The sequence below is a fragment of the Cynoglossus semilaevis genome, chromosome 2 (genome assembly GCF_000523025.1).
Source record: "Cynoglossus semilaevis isolate Cse_v1.0 chromosome 2, Cse_v1.0, whole genome shotgun sequence".
In the NCBI taxonomy this organism is placed as follows: domain Eukaryota; kingdom Metazoa; phylum Chordata; class Actinopteri; order Pleuronectiformes; family Cynoglossidae; genus Cynoglossus; species Cynoglossus semilaevis.
Window position 1 is genome coordinate 2,549,977 of NC_024308.1, and position 16,651 is coordinate 2,566,627.

General features: G+C 43.1%; 1 protein-coding gene across 1 annotated transcript in view; it reads right to left on the minus strand.

Annotated features, from left to right (window-relative positions):
- rnf220b (ring finger protein 220b) overlaps positions 1 to 14,498 on the minus strand; it is a 24,391-nt gene extending 9,893 nt beyond the window's left edge. The window contains exons 1-2 of the mRNA XM_017041729.2: positions 14,363 to 14,498; positions 12,739 to 13,347 (exon numbers count right to left, since the gene is read on the minus strand). Coding sequence (XP_016897218.1) covers positions 12,739 to 13,327 — 589 coding nt within the window. The 5' untranslated portion in view covers positions 13,328 to 13,347; positions 14,363 to 14,498. The remainder of the gene's footprint in view (positions 1 to 12,738; positions 13,348 to 14,362) is intronic.
- Positions 14,499 to 16,651: the final 2,153 nt, after the last annotated feature.

Genomic DNA, 16,651 nt, shown 5'->3' on the forward strand with positions numbered 1-16,651 from the left:
TCCCCCACCCCACACCCCTCCTTCTCCCACTTGCTCTTTCTGTGTCTCATCTTCGTCATTAGTCACTGCAATTGTTTCATCAGGCCCAGGTGTGGCTCGGCATGCGTGTGTCCAATCATGAGGCCGACGGAGAGTGGACCGCGTAGCTGTGGCAACGCCGTGTGACTCTGTGGCCAGAGGGCAAAGATCGAAGCCCTGCCTTCGCTCACTGCTGCGACCAATCAATCCCAGCCTCATTGGCATGCGTGGTTCGATGGGCTTTGATAGTGACTCACAGATTAGAGAACGGGAGCGTAAGTCACGAGGAAAGTCAGGAGCGCCCTTGATGAAGTTCTTCTGACCACGTGGCCGTAGGTCAGCTCTGGACAACACATCTGGGCGAGTCCGTTTTTTTAGCGTGAACGGTCCAGTCTCTCCTCCGCCGACATCAGAAAACACCCCGGTTTGTTTCTCAAATCCCAAAATGCCAAGTCCTCTCACCGCCGGTTTGCTGACTGGTGTCGAACCTGAGGCTGCTGACAGGCTGTTTAGATATAGAACCGTCTCCCGGTGTCCTGTCACTCAGTGGGTAACTCACCCGAGTGGGAGTGAAGCGTTCTAAGATCAGCACTGACACACAATATCTGGCACCTGTCATCGTTTCACCCTCCCACCGCGGCGAGACGATGAATCACCAAGATGGAGGTTAACTAAGAAAAACGGTTATCGAAATGAACAGACGTTGTGTTTAACTGAGTCGACATCAGTTTAATACTGAACACAAGGGAGAGAGAGAGAGCGAGAGAGAGAGACATTACAAGTGAATAGATCTCAGTCCCTCATTTAAAGGTAATTAGACTGTGTTCAAAAACACACACCAACATCACCTGGACCAGTGGTTCATACCCAACAACACTCTCTCTCTCTCCCTCTCTCTCTCTCTCCCTCTCTCCCTCCTATCATTATTATCACAGCGTCTCCTCATCACTTCCCTTTTATTTTTTTCCCTCCCTCTCCCAATTAGTGGTTAATAAGGGGAAAATGAGGCGACTGCTCTTGCTTGCCTCAACTTTTTTTTTTTTTTTAAATAGTTTAATTATTGCAGAATGCAACAACTCCTATAGAGGCTTTACGAGCAATTTCTTTCCACAGCGTTGGCAACATCTCCCCACAAAAAAAAAAAAAAAAAAATTGTCCATTCAGGAAAATGTTCCAGTGCAGCCTATTTTAATAATTTTCTTAAAAAAACCTCTTTGTAAATAAAACGCAGCGGGGAACATGACTGAGGCTTCCAGCAGGTGACATCTTGAAAGAGCTATTTTGAAAACTCTGACACTCAATCAAGTGCAAAGTGAGTGAACACGTCCTCATGCAGAAAATAGTTTTTCAGCAGAGCCAAAGAAGGGGATTTACATTGTGCTCATTGCTGCATTGAAGGTGCACGAGGCATGAGTTTGAAAATCAAGGTGAGGTTCCCCAGATGGTGGTAAACGTTGGATGAAAGACGGGGGTAAAGTTAATAGCACAGTTGCAGCATTTTACCAAAAAAAAGGCACCGAACTGGAAGGTGGAGTATGAAATGTCCTTAAAAAATAAATTAAATCTCAAAACCACAAAAAATAAAATCACCCCGTTTTTTTTCAAAGAGCGACAGCCATTTTTACAGTGCTGTGTTTATCTGAACAGATGTCGCCTTCTGTTGTCAGTCTCTTGCCAGAATGTTTACCTGTAGGTGGCAGTAATGCAACTCTAACATGGTAAACTTCGGCCAAGCTAGGAAGGAGACGCACGTTGTTGAAGGTCACAATTTTAAAGTCATTCAACCTGAGAAAGTTCAAGTTGAACTACATCGTTGTTTGAGGTGTTCAACTAAACAGGATCAGGAAGCTGTGAGTCTGTGGCCGTTTGTCAGGTGGTGAAGAATCGGCCACTGAGGTTTTTGTCCACAGGTGAATTTCTCAAAATCAGTGACTAACACTGAACAGATTAACACTGGTTACAGAGGCCAGTGTTTCCCAAATTTTATTTTTTTTGGGGGGGGATCCATATTTTAAAACTCACGAAATTTCGCAACCCAAGTCAATAGACATTATTTGTAAACTCCCTGAGGCGACCCAAAAAAAAAAAACCTTCTTGCGACCCACCTGAGGGTCGCAACCCAGTCTTTGGGAGACAAAGATTAAGGGCATTAAAGAGTAAAATAGGAAGGAACAAAAAATATGTATCTAAAATTCCAATGTGTCTCTGACTAAGTCTGTTCCATCAAGCAATGGGTTAAAATTGTGCGATGTGGCCTTTAAAAAAAACTGCGCAGTACTTGCTGATCAAAAAATGACTTTGGAAATTCTTTTCTTCCCTTCTGCGTAGAGGCAGCGGCCGCAGAAACACAAATACTCTCTCGTCGTCGTCGGAGGATCTGTAGTCAGTTAGAGGTGAGGAATAAGTGAGTCGTGTTGTGTATGTACTGCAGTGTGTGGGCAAGAGAAGGGAAACAGAGATGTGTGTGTGTGTGTGTGTGTGTGTGTGTGCAGTAATGAGGACGGAGAATGCAGCGCAGCCAGTAGTTAGCGCCACAACTGAGAACTACTTTGTACAACTGAAGTTGTTGCCAGTAAATAAAAAAAACCTACAACTCCCTGAGGCCCACGTCAAGTCCTTGTACTCTGACTACTGTCAGATGCTGGTCTGGTCTACTCTGGTCTGGTCTACTCTGGTCTGGTCTAGTCTGGTCCTAATTACCCCACCTTGATGTTTCCGATTATTATTATTTATGCTGCGTTTCAAACCACTGTAGAAAGAAATGCCACCTGCTGGTACTAAAAAAGAACAAGCCCTGGAGTGGTCATCAACCTGTGGCCCACGGGCCAAAACACGCCCGCCCAAACATCCAATCCGGCCTGTGACTGAATTTTAAAAATAAACATCAAGGCAAAACATTTGAGTGAGAAATGAAATACTGTCCTCTGGTGGATTCACACAGAATTATTCACTAAAATTGACCTTAAAAAAAACAATAATTGTTTAATGTGATGAGGTTCAATCACATCCTGTAGACACAGAATGTAACAGATTACACCATTAGATTAATGTGATGTCCTCTCTCTCTCCCTCTCTCTCCTCGTTCCTCCCCCTCTCTCTCCCTCTTTGTTTCCCTGCACACACCTGTCCCACATGCAGTTAGTGCAGCACAGGTGACCAACGTGGAGGTGCATGTTGTGCACCCTCCCCCTCCTCCCCCGGGCTCCCCTATTCAGAACCTGTTGACATTCGTGGACAGCACTCGGCCACGTCCATTCTTACAGATGGTATCTTCACTCGGCTCAGCTGCAGATAACATCTGATACTGTCAGAAACGCGGCGCTAACTGCTGCTGGTGTGAGCACCTGGTGCTGTGTTTGGGTTAGAAACACTTCCTCTGATGGATGTTATTGTGTCTGGCTGGATTAGGAAACAATTACAGCAGATGATGATGACGGTTTTATCTCCGGACTTTATTAAGATCACGGAGCGTCTCCGTCCCACTGACCCACATCCGCTGAGGTTTGAAGTTCTGCTCTGGTTTTTTTTTTTTTTTTTTTGGAAAGGTGTCGGAGTCTTAGAAAATGTTTTTGTCGGCGTTAAAATAATAAACGAAAAAAAACTGTTAAAATCTGTTAATCTACTAAACCCTAAAGTGATTCAAAAAAATATACAAAGGAAATACTATAAATAATTTTGTTTTGAGATTTTTAAACTTGAGTTTTTCCAGCTGATGTTTAGGCAAAAACAGGCAACAAAACCCAGTCAGTGAAGAGTTATAACTAGATTATTACGCCTCGAACTAATCCTGAATTTATTTGCTTAACCTTATAAATTCAAGAGTGTTTTCACTGAAATGTTTAATTGCTACAAAATGCCAGCAGTAAATAAAAATCTTGTTGGTGTTTTTTTGTTTTGTTTTTGTTCTTCTGTTGACTGCTGGTGGTTACCCAGCATCAGACTGGCCTTGTTTGGGGGGCAAAAAAAAAAAAAAAGACGTATTGAGTTTTAATGTGAACCTGACTGGACAGGTGACCTTCCACAACAGAGCTGTGAATTTCCTTCTGTCGAGTGTGTGTTGTTAAAGAGAGTCTGCCTTTAACAACACTTTCAGACGATGTCGTGAGTGAGTGTGCGCTGACGTGTAGCCCCGGTGAGAGCAGCGCGGTGTGAGCCCCGTCGATACGCCCCTGCCATCCCCTCTTGTCAGCAAACAGGGGGAACAAAGAGTTCCGTGGCAGTGCCAGCGGGTGTAGATCTTCTCCTCTGTGTTCACACTCAACCGCTGAGGTCAACCAGGAGCCGCTCGCACTTCAGTCTCCTCTACTTGACTGATCAAGAGCTCTAAGCTGCTGTTGATGAGACATGGGCCGGCCCACCCAGAGCAGAGGAGCGCCGCAGCCCACAGACGCTTACACTTGTGTCAGGAAAACATGTCGTATTGATTCGGATGAATTCATTCAACGTACTGTGATATAAATATATCTTATTACTCAGAGCGGGAACTGACAGATTGACTGTGTTTTTGTGTTGAAATACTAAAATATTTTATCTGTCTGGTATCAATCAAACACAAAATAAATTTAAAGAAAACTCAGAATAAGGTAATTACCAGACAGACACTTATATAGTTATAGAAATAATTTTAAAAAATACGTAGGAAATATATATCCACATATAAAGGAGGAACAAACATCTTAATGTGGAAAAAAAACAAAATAAAATTGTTATATGCTATTATCTGTTGTCTATCCTTAATACTGTAGTGATGATAATATATGGTGAATATCAACTCCCCTCATCATTGATCTAAAGCAGCGGTGTCAAACATACGGCCCGCGGGCCAAAACTGGTCCGTTTGATAGATTTTGAAAATGAGAAAAATTCACAATCACTTCACGTTGAGGAAATGTTTTATAATTTTTTTTTTGTTATTTATATGTAATTAAGTTATTATTCTACTTATCCTGACATCTAATCAGGTTGTATGTAGGAGAATATTTCGACCAAAATCTACAGATCTCACAGTTTAAATACATTTAGAAAATATCTGTATGTGTGACATGTTGGGATAAAGAACATTGTTTTTTCGACTTATTTATTGTGTAAAATTCTATTAAATGTTCAATGCAAAATAATATGGTGTGATATATAATAATATATAAAACACAATTTAATACAATACTATATATAGTTATATATATATATATATTTGAACTTGAGTTGGAAAGTTGAGTTTGAACAACTGTAGTAACAGGTCGTCCTAAATACGAACCAGATCAAAACCAGCCTCAGTTTGATCAACCACAGTAGCGTAGCCACAGGACGTGCTAACACTTTGCATGGAGAGAATCCACAGCATGTATCCCATAATCATTCAGCGATTGATTTGTAATTGGACTAATGGGGTCACGGCGGAGACAATGGGACGTGTGAGGTCACAGCGTCCCAGCGTCCCAGCGTGGGCCTGCTGAGCTCTGCCTGTGTGGTCTATGGACACAATTAGCCAAATCTCCATATTAATGGTGGCCTGTAATGGAGGCTGCTGAGCCACTGTGTGTGTGTGTCTGTGTGTGTGTGTGTGTGCATATGCATGTGTGTAAGGGAATGTTTGCATACGCGCATATCTGTCTTCCTGAGTTGAGCATCTGTCTGCCCTCCGGTGTGTGTGTGTGTGTTCACTCTCACTTCCTGTGTTTACACCAACCAGTGTGCAAGTGGAAGTCAAGTCTCCTGACTGTGTTACCCCACTCCCAGTTACCCCCTACCTCCTCACCCTCCAATCCCGTCGCCCGCTGATCCACAGCCACTCATTAGCACCAGAATAAAGAGTTGAGACCAGGCGTAAAAAGGTTATATACTGCTGGACGGCTGTTTTCCTACCAATTATCAGGCCCTGTGATTTATTGCCCCCCGGCCCGGTGCTATTCTCTGAGGAGAATTGGGGGAGTGTTTACACCTCTACACCAAGGGGTGAGAGGTCAGTCCTGACAAACTTTGACCTTTGGGGCAGCGGTGCATTGGAAATGGAGTTGGTGAACAGGAACGCAGTGTAGAAAAGGACTAAATCAATCAGTGGGGGGGGCTGTGGGGGGGGGGCATGTTTAAGTAATGTGTGTATGAACTGTTACATCGTTACCCAACTAAATGTTACCTCTGTTTGTGTTTCCCTGTTTTCAGATGTTGTGGAACATTTTTGTGCAACTTTAAAACCATTTGATATCCTTAAAAAAAATCCCCCAAAAAACATATTGTTTGTTTTTAACTGTAAATGTAAAATTAAATTATTTTTAGTTAATTAAAATAATTCTTAGATTAATCTTTGACGTACAAGTACACGGCCCCTAGAAATATACTTTTTTTTTCCTCATTGAAAATTAAATAATAATAATAATAATAATTATACTTTATAATCTAAAAATAGAATTTATAAAACTGCAGTATATCTGTGTACCATGTCTTTGGGAGTTGAAGCGATCCAGCTTTTGTCCCTGTTGTCATTTTTTTTTTTTTTTCTTCCTCCTCAGCTGGAAAACTCAGGACAAGCTCAAGTGACATGACAGTAATGAGGTCTGTGTGTGACAACACAGTACACACACATGCATATCCTGTACCTAACACACATGTGTATGACTGCTGTGGTCTCCCCCCCCCCCCCGCTCCTCTGCAGCATGTGTTTAACCCCAGCATTTGGCCTTTGTGCCGTCACTATCTGCCTGACTGATTTGTTCGACTCCAGGGACAGGATGGAGGATGTGAGTCTGTGTCTGTGTGTGTGTGTGTGTGTGTTTGTACCTGTGTATGATATGCAATTCCATCTACAGAAATATCCACTCTGCCTTTATGAGTCTGTGTCTGTGACACACACACATACACACACACACACACATGCAACCCACTTCTTTGAAGTGAGATCAGACGCAGCTGAGACGCTGGTCGATCAGGTGAAAAAAAAAAAGTGGAACAACAGAAAGTATGGAATAAAACGAGAGATTTTTAAATCCTCTCCTCCTTCAGGATCCACATTTGGTTTCAGTCAAGATCTCTGCAAAATGTCAAAATGTTTATATTTTATATAAATGTGTTAAATATCTATTAGTCTAATAAAATAGGTTTGTTTTACTGATTTAAATTTAATGGGACATTCAATTCAGGGGCGTCTTGAATTCAATGTTCCTGATTTAAATTTAATGGGACATTCAATGAACTCAATGTTGGCCTGGTTATTAAAATGATAAATAAAATTCCAAACATTCGTAGGTCGGTCAGAACCACGTTTGCGTTGTGACCTACTTATTTGAAAACAATGTTTGAGTGATCTCAGGTTCTACACTCACTCTATAACTCTTGTTCTTTTTTTTTGTCTGTTCTTCCGTGTCCCTGAATATTCCTCTCTCTCTCTCTCTCTCTCTCTCTCTCTCTCTGCACAGCAGCCGCTCACGTGGGACGATCACAGCCGCCGCCGCCGCCACCGGCAGACACGGGATGTGCTGCGAAAAATATATTTCAACTGAAAACTTTGTAGGCTGTCTAACAGGTGCTGATGGTCACTACAGACACAGACACAGACACAGACACAGACACAGACACAGACACAGAGACACAGACACAGACACAGACGCTGCTGTAAAAGCCCAGTCCCAGACTCATAGAAATCCTGTCTGTCTCCGAGGAGCCGTGTGGTCCACAGGCTATAAGTTCTATATATGTGTGACTGCACAGGAGCTGATGTGCACAAACACAAACTGCACTTCAGTGTAACATAGATGAGACCACACAGACACATCCACAGTGACGTCCTGGTAAGGAGGAGAAGAAAAGAAAAATCTAAAAAGGCAGAGCTTCACCTCCTGCCAGGATGAAAGCCTCTTTTACTTGGGCGAACATTAGGAGAACAAACCGGCATCACAACAGGAGGGGGAACTGTCAAACGTGGTGTGTTCTCACATCAAACACTTCCACCATTAATATTGTAATGTTTCCTCTCTGGGTGTTTGAAAGCACCACAACCAGTGTGGTCAGTCGGAGGCCTGGCCACAGATGGAACTCCTGTCGGACGGCGCAGCTTTAAAAACAGAGCGTGTACAGCTGCAGCACGTGTGGAGGAGGAGGAGGAGGAGGAGGAGGAGGACGGGGTATAACCCTGATGAAGTTCTTTTTATTCTTCGCTCCTTCCTTTCGTTCCCCTATGAAATCATTTCAGTTTGCTTTATGGAGTAATTATTGACGTGGACTAAATTAATTACATGAAAAGAGAGAGGGGGAGGGAGGGGGAACGGGGGGGGGGGGCACAAATAACCCCTAAGTCCCCCGATTATGATTCTGTATCCACTCAGAGCAGCGTGTGTACACATGTGAATGCATGAGCATCGAGTGGTTGAGATTGATCTGCTGTGGTCGCTCGGTCGCTCGCTCGGTCGCTCGGTCGGTCGGATGTAAACACTGTGTCTTTCAACAAGGAGCTCCACTCAATACCAGCGGCCGTCGATGACAGGTCACGGAAGAAAACAGGAGAGTGCAGCTGTTCGCGCTGATCTCCGATCAGTTCACAGAGCGAGTGGTGTGTTAGAGAAGAACGTCGTGCTCGGCATGATGAAGGTGTTTTTCATTTTCAAATCTCTGACTATTACAAACAATTAAATTGTTAAAAAAAAGGTCGAACAAAATTTGCAGAGGTGGAGTCTATTTTTACTGAATCTTGACACTGGCCTGGAGGAAATGTATAATATATATATATATTGCTTTTATTTAAAAAAAATCCTCAACAGGGTTAGAAGAGATTTTAAATGAATTTAAACTCAGTAATATTTATTTGATTTCTGTAATCTGAGTCCAAACAAAGTGTCAGGTCTGTCTCTGTCTCCACTTCCTGTCTGGTCTGCTGGGTGGAGTCAGTGACATCACACTCACCTGTGTCTCTGTTCATCAGTCTTTGACTGGTGTCACCTGGTGACCTGAGTATATATACACACCTCCCTCCCTGTCTCCCACTCAGTCTTGGTGGATTGTGAACTAGTGAGGTTGTGTTCTTATGTGAGTTTGATTTTTTTTTTTTTTTTTAAATAAACTCCCTGCACCTTGATAAGAGTCTCTCCAGTGCTGGGATTTGGTCCTGCCTGATTCCTACGACGTCTGAACGTAACATAAATGTCATCATTTATTCTGATTTATAGCTGCCATCGACCAATGTTTGTAATGTTTCAAATCTACAGAAGTATTGCAGTATGTTGTAGTCTCATATAGTCACGTTGACATATTCAATATCAACGTGTCTGAAGTCAATATTTAACAATAAATTAATCTGGGAAACATCAAATGATCAAACTCTACCACAAAGAAAACCTACAGGCCATGATTTCTTTCTACTTCCTGCTACTTTTTTTTTTTTTTCATTTTATACGACTGTGGTGTTTTTTCATCTCAGTCAGAGCGCTCTTCAGACCATGTCTGCTTCAAAAGCACATATTTTGTCTTTGGGTGAGGAGTTTGTTTAACATCTGCCAGAGGAATCAGAGCCTGCCTGAAAAAGTCTGTGTACTTTATGGCTTTCATGTCTCACCTTGCTGGAGCGGACACCTGCACACAGACAGTCACGAGGAGACAAGGAAATATTATTTCTATTAATTGTGCATGAGCAGCGCTGGATATAGTGGAGTCGAAAGCTGACATCTTAGGAAGGAAAAAAAAAAAAAGAGGCTCGTGTCTTGACATGTGGTCATGAAGGTTTTCTCCCGTGCCCATGTGTCAGTACAAAGACCACATACTTGTAACAACACATGTGGGCATTTCTGAAAGGTTGTCATGATCTTCACACTGTGAGCCGTGCTCTGAATACCTTTTTCTCCAGCGCAAATAAATCTGCTCTGCCGTGCCATGGTGAGGCAGGAATAAAGATGATATAAATAGGAAAAGTGACTGAACTGTCAGCTGGACATGGCTTTGTTATGTTTTTTTTTTTGTTTTTTTTTTTTTCCTCCAAGGCTTCCTTGTTCTTTTTGTCCACCGTGCAGCCTGTACCCTGTTCACTTTCCTGACAGCCGCATCCAGGAGTGTGACGTGTTACAAGTATCACAACTCAGGGGCTCTTAGACATCTGACAACACTTATCACAGCCACCCTCAGCTTCACCATCACCGCGGTTAAAAAACACACACACACACACACACACTAACGCGACACACTGTCAGTGTGTGGCCACGGTGGGCTTCTTTGCCACTCCACTCCTGCGGTTTCCAAACTTGTGTTTTTCTGGTAAAGAGCCATTTTAGTTCCAGCTCCAGGCCTGAGGCAGGAAAGCATCTCCCCGAGGAAAATAAGCATGACTCGCTCCACTGAAGACATCTGCCCTTTAAAGGCGAGCGTGGCTGTTTGAACAGCTGTCAGAGCACGCCGTGCATCTCAGAGCTTTTCCTGATAAAACAGAAGCCAGTCTTGGCGGAGGAAAATCAACAGCGCTAAATAGACGGAAGGTGACGTCCACTGTCAATACACCAGGTGGATGCTGCTCCACCTGGAGGTCCTGGTCCTCGGGATGCTAAAAAAAAGGTCTAATCTAATTGGTTGAATTTGAAAGAGCCACTGTTTTGACGTTGCTTAACTCATTAGATGCAATGAGTAGCTTTAAAATCTGAATTAAAGACATCCCAGTGTGTTTTAAAGTACTCCCACTTAAAATTGTCAGAGGAGTTCATCCATGGACACTGGACACTGGTGTGTCCAGCACACGGCTGGGTCACATCCCCTCAGATGACAGGAGCACTCATGGGGATCACTAATGTAGTTAACTCAAAAAGTATGAAAGTAGAATTTTATGGTCTACTTTGTGATTCAGTGTGAATTTGTAATGCCAACGCCGCCGCCGCCGCACAGACACTTTCATTCCCCGAGAAGATCTCAAGCTTAACACATAAGACTTTTAGTCCAGAAGTGACTGTCTCTTACCCAGTCAAGAGTAACAAGTGAATGGAAGAGTAGAAAAAGTGCCGGGAGCTCAATTGCATTAAAGCTCTTAGTTTGCCTGAGCTCCAATCTAATTGGATAAAGCTGGAAAAGCAGCTTCCAGTGTGATATTATTCACAGTGTCATGGATGGAGGATGGAGGAGTGGCGGGGGGGGGGGGGGGGGGGGTGCACCCATGTTCTGTGCCAACTCGTCTTTTGTCCTTGTCAACATTTTCCAAATGAGATTCCTAAAATCAGGAGGTGAGGGGTGCACGCATGCACGATTGCACAGAGCAAACATTGTCAGACAGACACACCTCTCACACCAGCACGCCGGCTGCCAGCGCTTCCCTTCCCGTCCTTATTAAAATTCCATATTGAGATTCCTTCCTGCCACTCCGCCTCCCTGGCCCTGTCAGTCAGCGACCAACCAGTGACAAAATCAGCAAGTTTCAACAAAGACACACACATATGCATAGAGACACACACGGCACACAATCCAAACTTTTCCCGAGACAACTCGTCCCTTCTACCAGCCTTTATGTGTGGGATGAAAGTTTCTTTTAGGCGATGTGTGTGTGAGAGCATGTATCAGCATCTCCCCCTCTGCCTCCGCCGCTCTCCATCTCAGTCCCCACACCCAAATACACACACACACACACACACGCTGTCATTATTTCCGATAGTGTCCCTCTCTGATCTGCCAAGCCTTTGGGTGCTCTCTCTCTCTCTCTATCTTTGTCTGGTCCCTTTCATCTGTCAGGCGCTCCCCTTGGCGACCGCCACTGAGGGGGTTTGATTTCCCATCATGCATAGCATAGCCTCCCCGCACCCAGCTTCCTCTCTCTCTCTCTCTTTCTCTCTCTCTCTCTTTTCTCCCTCTGAGGCGAGTGTTGTGCCCTCGCGTCGTAGGGCAATTATCCTCAGGAGTAATGAGAAGCGTCTCTTCCTCCACAGCGCACTGACTGACACCTCTCCCACTCATTTGTCAACAAATCAGACGGCTGGTGTGGGCGGCCATATTGAGCTGAGGGTTGTCGTTGGGATGCTCAGGCTGAGGCGCTCAGGCTGAGGCGCGCCGTCACGTCTCTCTCTCTCTCTCTCTCTTTCTCTCTCTCTCTCTTTTCTCCCTCTGAGGCGAGTGTTGTGCCCCCGCGTCGTAGGGCAATTATCCTCAGGCGTAATGAGAAGCGTCTCTTCCTACCAAGCGCACTGACTGACACCTCTCCCACTCATTTGTCAACAAATCAGACGGCTGGTGTGGGCGGCCATATTGAGCTGAGGGTTGTCGTTGGGATGCTCAGGCTGAGGCGCGCTGTCACGTCTCTCTCTCTCTCTCTCTCTCTTTCTCTTCCTCTCTCTTCCTCTCTCTCTCCATCCTCCTCCATCCCTTCCTCTCTATCTCTGCCACCTCGTTATCTCTGACAGGGTGTCATTCGCTCCAACTCTTACTCCTCCTATGTCAAGCCTCCATACGCTGCGATGTATTTGTGTTGCTCAGCTGCCAAGAAAAGTCTGACTTCCAAAAGGCCCTAATGGTCATGTGTGGCTAATGATCACTAAGCTGAATAAGTGACACTGTTCAATTTATCGGTGTCAAAGTCAGCCACAGCCAGACGCTGTAAACACTTTGCCCGGCTAGATGATAAAGAGTGCTAAAAGGAAAATATTGACAGACACGGGATTCTTTACTTTACGAGGACACGTAAATGTTATCGTTGTTGTCATGTGTTCCTTTAAACTCTGAGCACTTGAACCCACTTTGCGTGAACTTGTGTCGTGTGTCTCTCTGATTACTCACTGTGCTCCTTGCGCTCCGGACTTGATGAATTCTCCCCGTCTGACAGCAGGCCCGACATGGAGAACAGCTTCCTCCCCGAGTCCTCCCCAGCTTTGAGGGAGCCTCCCAAAGAGCCAAAGTCAAACTCCTTCCCCTCCACCTCTGGGAAGCAGCTCTTCAGCCTCTTGGCAGGGGTGAAGGCCGACTGGTAGCCCCCTGACTCTCTCTCCTCCTGCGGGGACGAGAAAGGTCTGAAGGCGCCCACCCCGCTGTGGTTGAGCATGCTTAGGGTAGAGCAGTCCAGGTTTGGTGGGGTGAACTGGGGGTGCAGGTGGAGCAGGGAGGCTGGGAAGTCCCGGGACGGAAAGGTGCCCGGCATGGGCCCCTGCCGCTGGTACATGGAGGTGAAGGTGTAGGAGGCAGAGGGGAAGGAGAGGTGGAGGTCCTTTTCCAAGGATACAGGGACACCGAAGGGTCTGGGGGCCTGGCAGGGGACGGAGGCGTCCCGGCTGGCCTCGGCCGTAGAAGCCAGGACCATCAAGGCAGGGGAGGCCAGGGGAGTTGGCAGGTAGGAGGGGCTGTCCATCTTGAAGGGGCGGTGAAGGTCCATCCACCTCCCTGTGAGCGGTCCTGAGGAGACACGGCAGAGAGGAGGAACGTGAGGGTGTATTCAGAGGTGAACCGTGCAGATTTTTTTTTTTTTAAATTGTAATTTCTTTATTTGTATAAAGTTAAATCTTTGTGCCCTACACTCCCATTTAATTTGAATTATTTCTTTTATTTTTTGTGTTTATTTTGTGCTTGTTTTTCTTTATTGTTCAGTCGAATCTTTTCCATGTAACAACAGTTTCAACTTTGAAGAAACACTTTCTGTCAATCACTAAATGACTGAAAGTATGAAGACAATTTATACACATTATATGATATATATAAAATATAATGTACATTTTAAACAAATCATCCAAAAATATAATGTACATTTTAAACAAATCCTCCATCCGTCAAATTAATCTAATTACAAAGTAAAAAAGCCATCACATTTATTAAGCTATATTTTAAATTCTCTCTTTTTTATAAGTTATATTGAAATAATTTACAGAGAATTCACATTGTTTACATCTCAAAAACACTTTGTTTTCGTAAAATTCACAGTTGGTATTTAGGTTTCTGTTTACACCTATTCTAAACACAATAACTTAAAGTTTTAACTATAATAATACAAGAAAATAATAATAAAGCCTTCAATAATGAATCTCTAAAAGCCCTCAACATTTAAGTGTTTTTTTTATTGTATTTTAACGCGTTTAATAATAATTTGATCTGAAAAGACGCGCTTCACTAAAATGATGAGAACGAGTTTGTCGCGTCAGCTTGGAGCGAATCAAATAAAAAAAGTTAAAAATTTAAATTAAAAAAAGAAGAAAAACAAACAACTTTCCAACATAAACGTAGTTATAAGTTGATAGAAGAGACGCGACTTTCTGCACACGTGAAAAAAGCGAACGCGTGGTTCAACATTTCACTTCACTGAACTCGAAAGTTCTTTTTTACTCCACAGGAAAAAATGACAATGTTTTACAAACTCAAAAATCAAATCACTTAAACAACCCAGTGTTGGCATGTGGTGTCCAGCAGCTTCACTCACCGTGATGAAGAACTCGACGCGTGTTTTTTTCTTCCTCTCTCACCCTTTCCCAAAACTCTCAGCTTCGTCCCTCTCTCCCAAGTCAATTTCAAAGACGCGACACTTTATCCTGCTTTACGCACGAAAAATAAGAGAAAAGAAATGAGTAAAAGAGGAGGAAAATGAGGAGGAGGAGGTGAAGCGAGACGCACTGCTTCTCCTTGAGTCCAAAAACTCTCCAGATGTCGCGGGTGTCGCGGAGTGGAGTTACCGCGGAGGAGCGTTGAAGTTGAAGGAGGTGAAGCCGGGACGTGTCGGTGGGCATCAGTGAGTGGACTCTCTGAGGGTCGCGCTGCCTCTGTTTGGTCCCTCCTTCGTGCGCTCCTAGTGACTCCCCGCTCCTTCTCCTCCCTCCTTCACTCACAGTAGCCTCTTTCCCCTCCTCTCCTCCCCTCTCCTCCACCCCCCCGTCAGGGCACATGCTACTCCCTAACCCTGGGGTAAAAAGTGAACCTGACTCCAACCAGAAATCACTTCTCAACTTGTGAGAAATGGTAGAAAAACTGCGCTAAATGTATCGTGGTAAAGGACTTCATTTATATAATTTAACTTTTTCTTCTGGTCTAAATAGAAGTTTTCGCTTGTGTTTTTTTTCCTTTGGTCCTAAATACTGCAGTTCCCTCTCATTAAGTATATTATCAGGGAGTACAAGAAAGGTCAGGGTTCATGGTTAGGCACCGGTGTTCTTCTACAACAAGTTACATACATTTACTTGAATACGTTTTTCAAAATAAAATACTTCTAAAAACTAGGAGTAGTTTTAAATCACTGTACTTTTTACTTTTACTTGAGTAGATTTATGAAGAAGTAACAGTACTCTTACTCCGCTACTGAGCTCGTTACTTTTACCAGAGATACTGGATAAAACTATATCTATCCAGTATCCAGTTCTCTATTCCTACATGATTCAGTATCTCTACTTTTATTTTGTCATAGAGAGAGACTTCCGTTTCAAGGCTCTTATCGCGTGATACGTGACCAATCTCAATCTCAGCGGCGGGACGGGTTAGCTTAGCGGCTACTGCAGACGATATCCACCATCTTTGATAGCGAAAAATGGTAGAATCAACGGTCGGTAATGCAGACGAAGACGAGGAGGAACAGCCCGGGACTCATGTTAAAAATATGTTTAATTTTTATAAATATGTTTTTATAAACAGTGCGGAACAGCAGTTACATCATGCTGCGGCTTTTGTGTCTCCCAAAAACAGATATTTCAACATTTAAAAACTCATCGTCTAACGTCTAAATAGGTTGCGGTAAGTTTGACCTAAATTTGTTGGGGTTTTTTAAGTTATTTTGTAAATATTCATTTATTTTATTGAATACTTGAAATTACCGAAATATTTTTTTAGGTATTTAACTAATTTGTTTCATTTTATTGTTTTATCGATGGGATAAACTCTCCTCTCTGACAGTGCGGAACAGCAGTTACATCATGCTGCGGCTTTTGTGTCTCCCAAAAACAGATATTTCAACATTTAAAAACTCATCGTCTAACGTCTAAATAGGTTGCGGTAAGTTTGACCTAAATTTGTTGGGTTTTTTTAAGTTATTTTGTAAATATTCATTTATTTTATTGAATACTTGAAATTACCGAAATATTTTTTTAGGTATTTAACTAATTTGTTTCATTTTATTGTTTTATCGATGGGATAAACTCTCCTCTCTGTAATCAGATGTTACTCAACAGTTACTCAGTACTTGAGTAGTTTTTTCACCAAGTACTTTTTTACTCTTACTCAAGTAATTATTTGGATGACTACTTTTTACTTCTACTTGAGTAATATTATTCTGAAGTAACAGTACTTTTACTTGAGTAAAATTTTTGGCCATGAGTAATATTATTCTGAAGTAACAGTATTTTTACTTGAGTAACATTTTTGGCCGTGTAAATCTATTGTTTTTCCCCGGGATCTTCTTCTCAGAGTTAAACTTTTCTTTTCTACATTGAAAAGATAAAACATTAGGCACGATTAGTTGCACCGACTGTCCTTTTTTTTTTTACAAATTATACGCTAATAAATTATCAAATAAAAGGATGTAATGCAATTTGTCGCCTTGCCAAAAAGATGGTGCTGCCTTTACCAACTGCCCGTGTGTCCTACGCCTTAAGATGGTCCTGTTTGGGGAGACTTAAAAACAAAACAAAACAACAACATTTCTCATCATGTCAGTCCAGTGATGACTTTTTATAAGTTTGTTTTTTATTGTTTGTAACTGTGGCGGACAGGAGACACAGATGTGTCC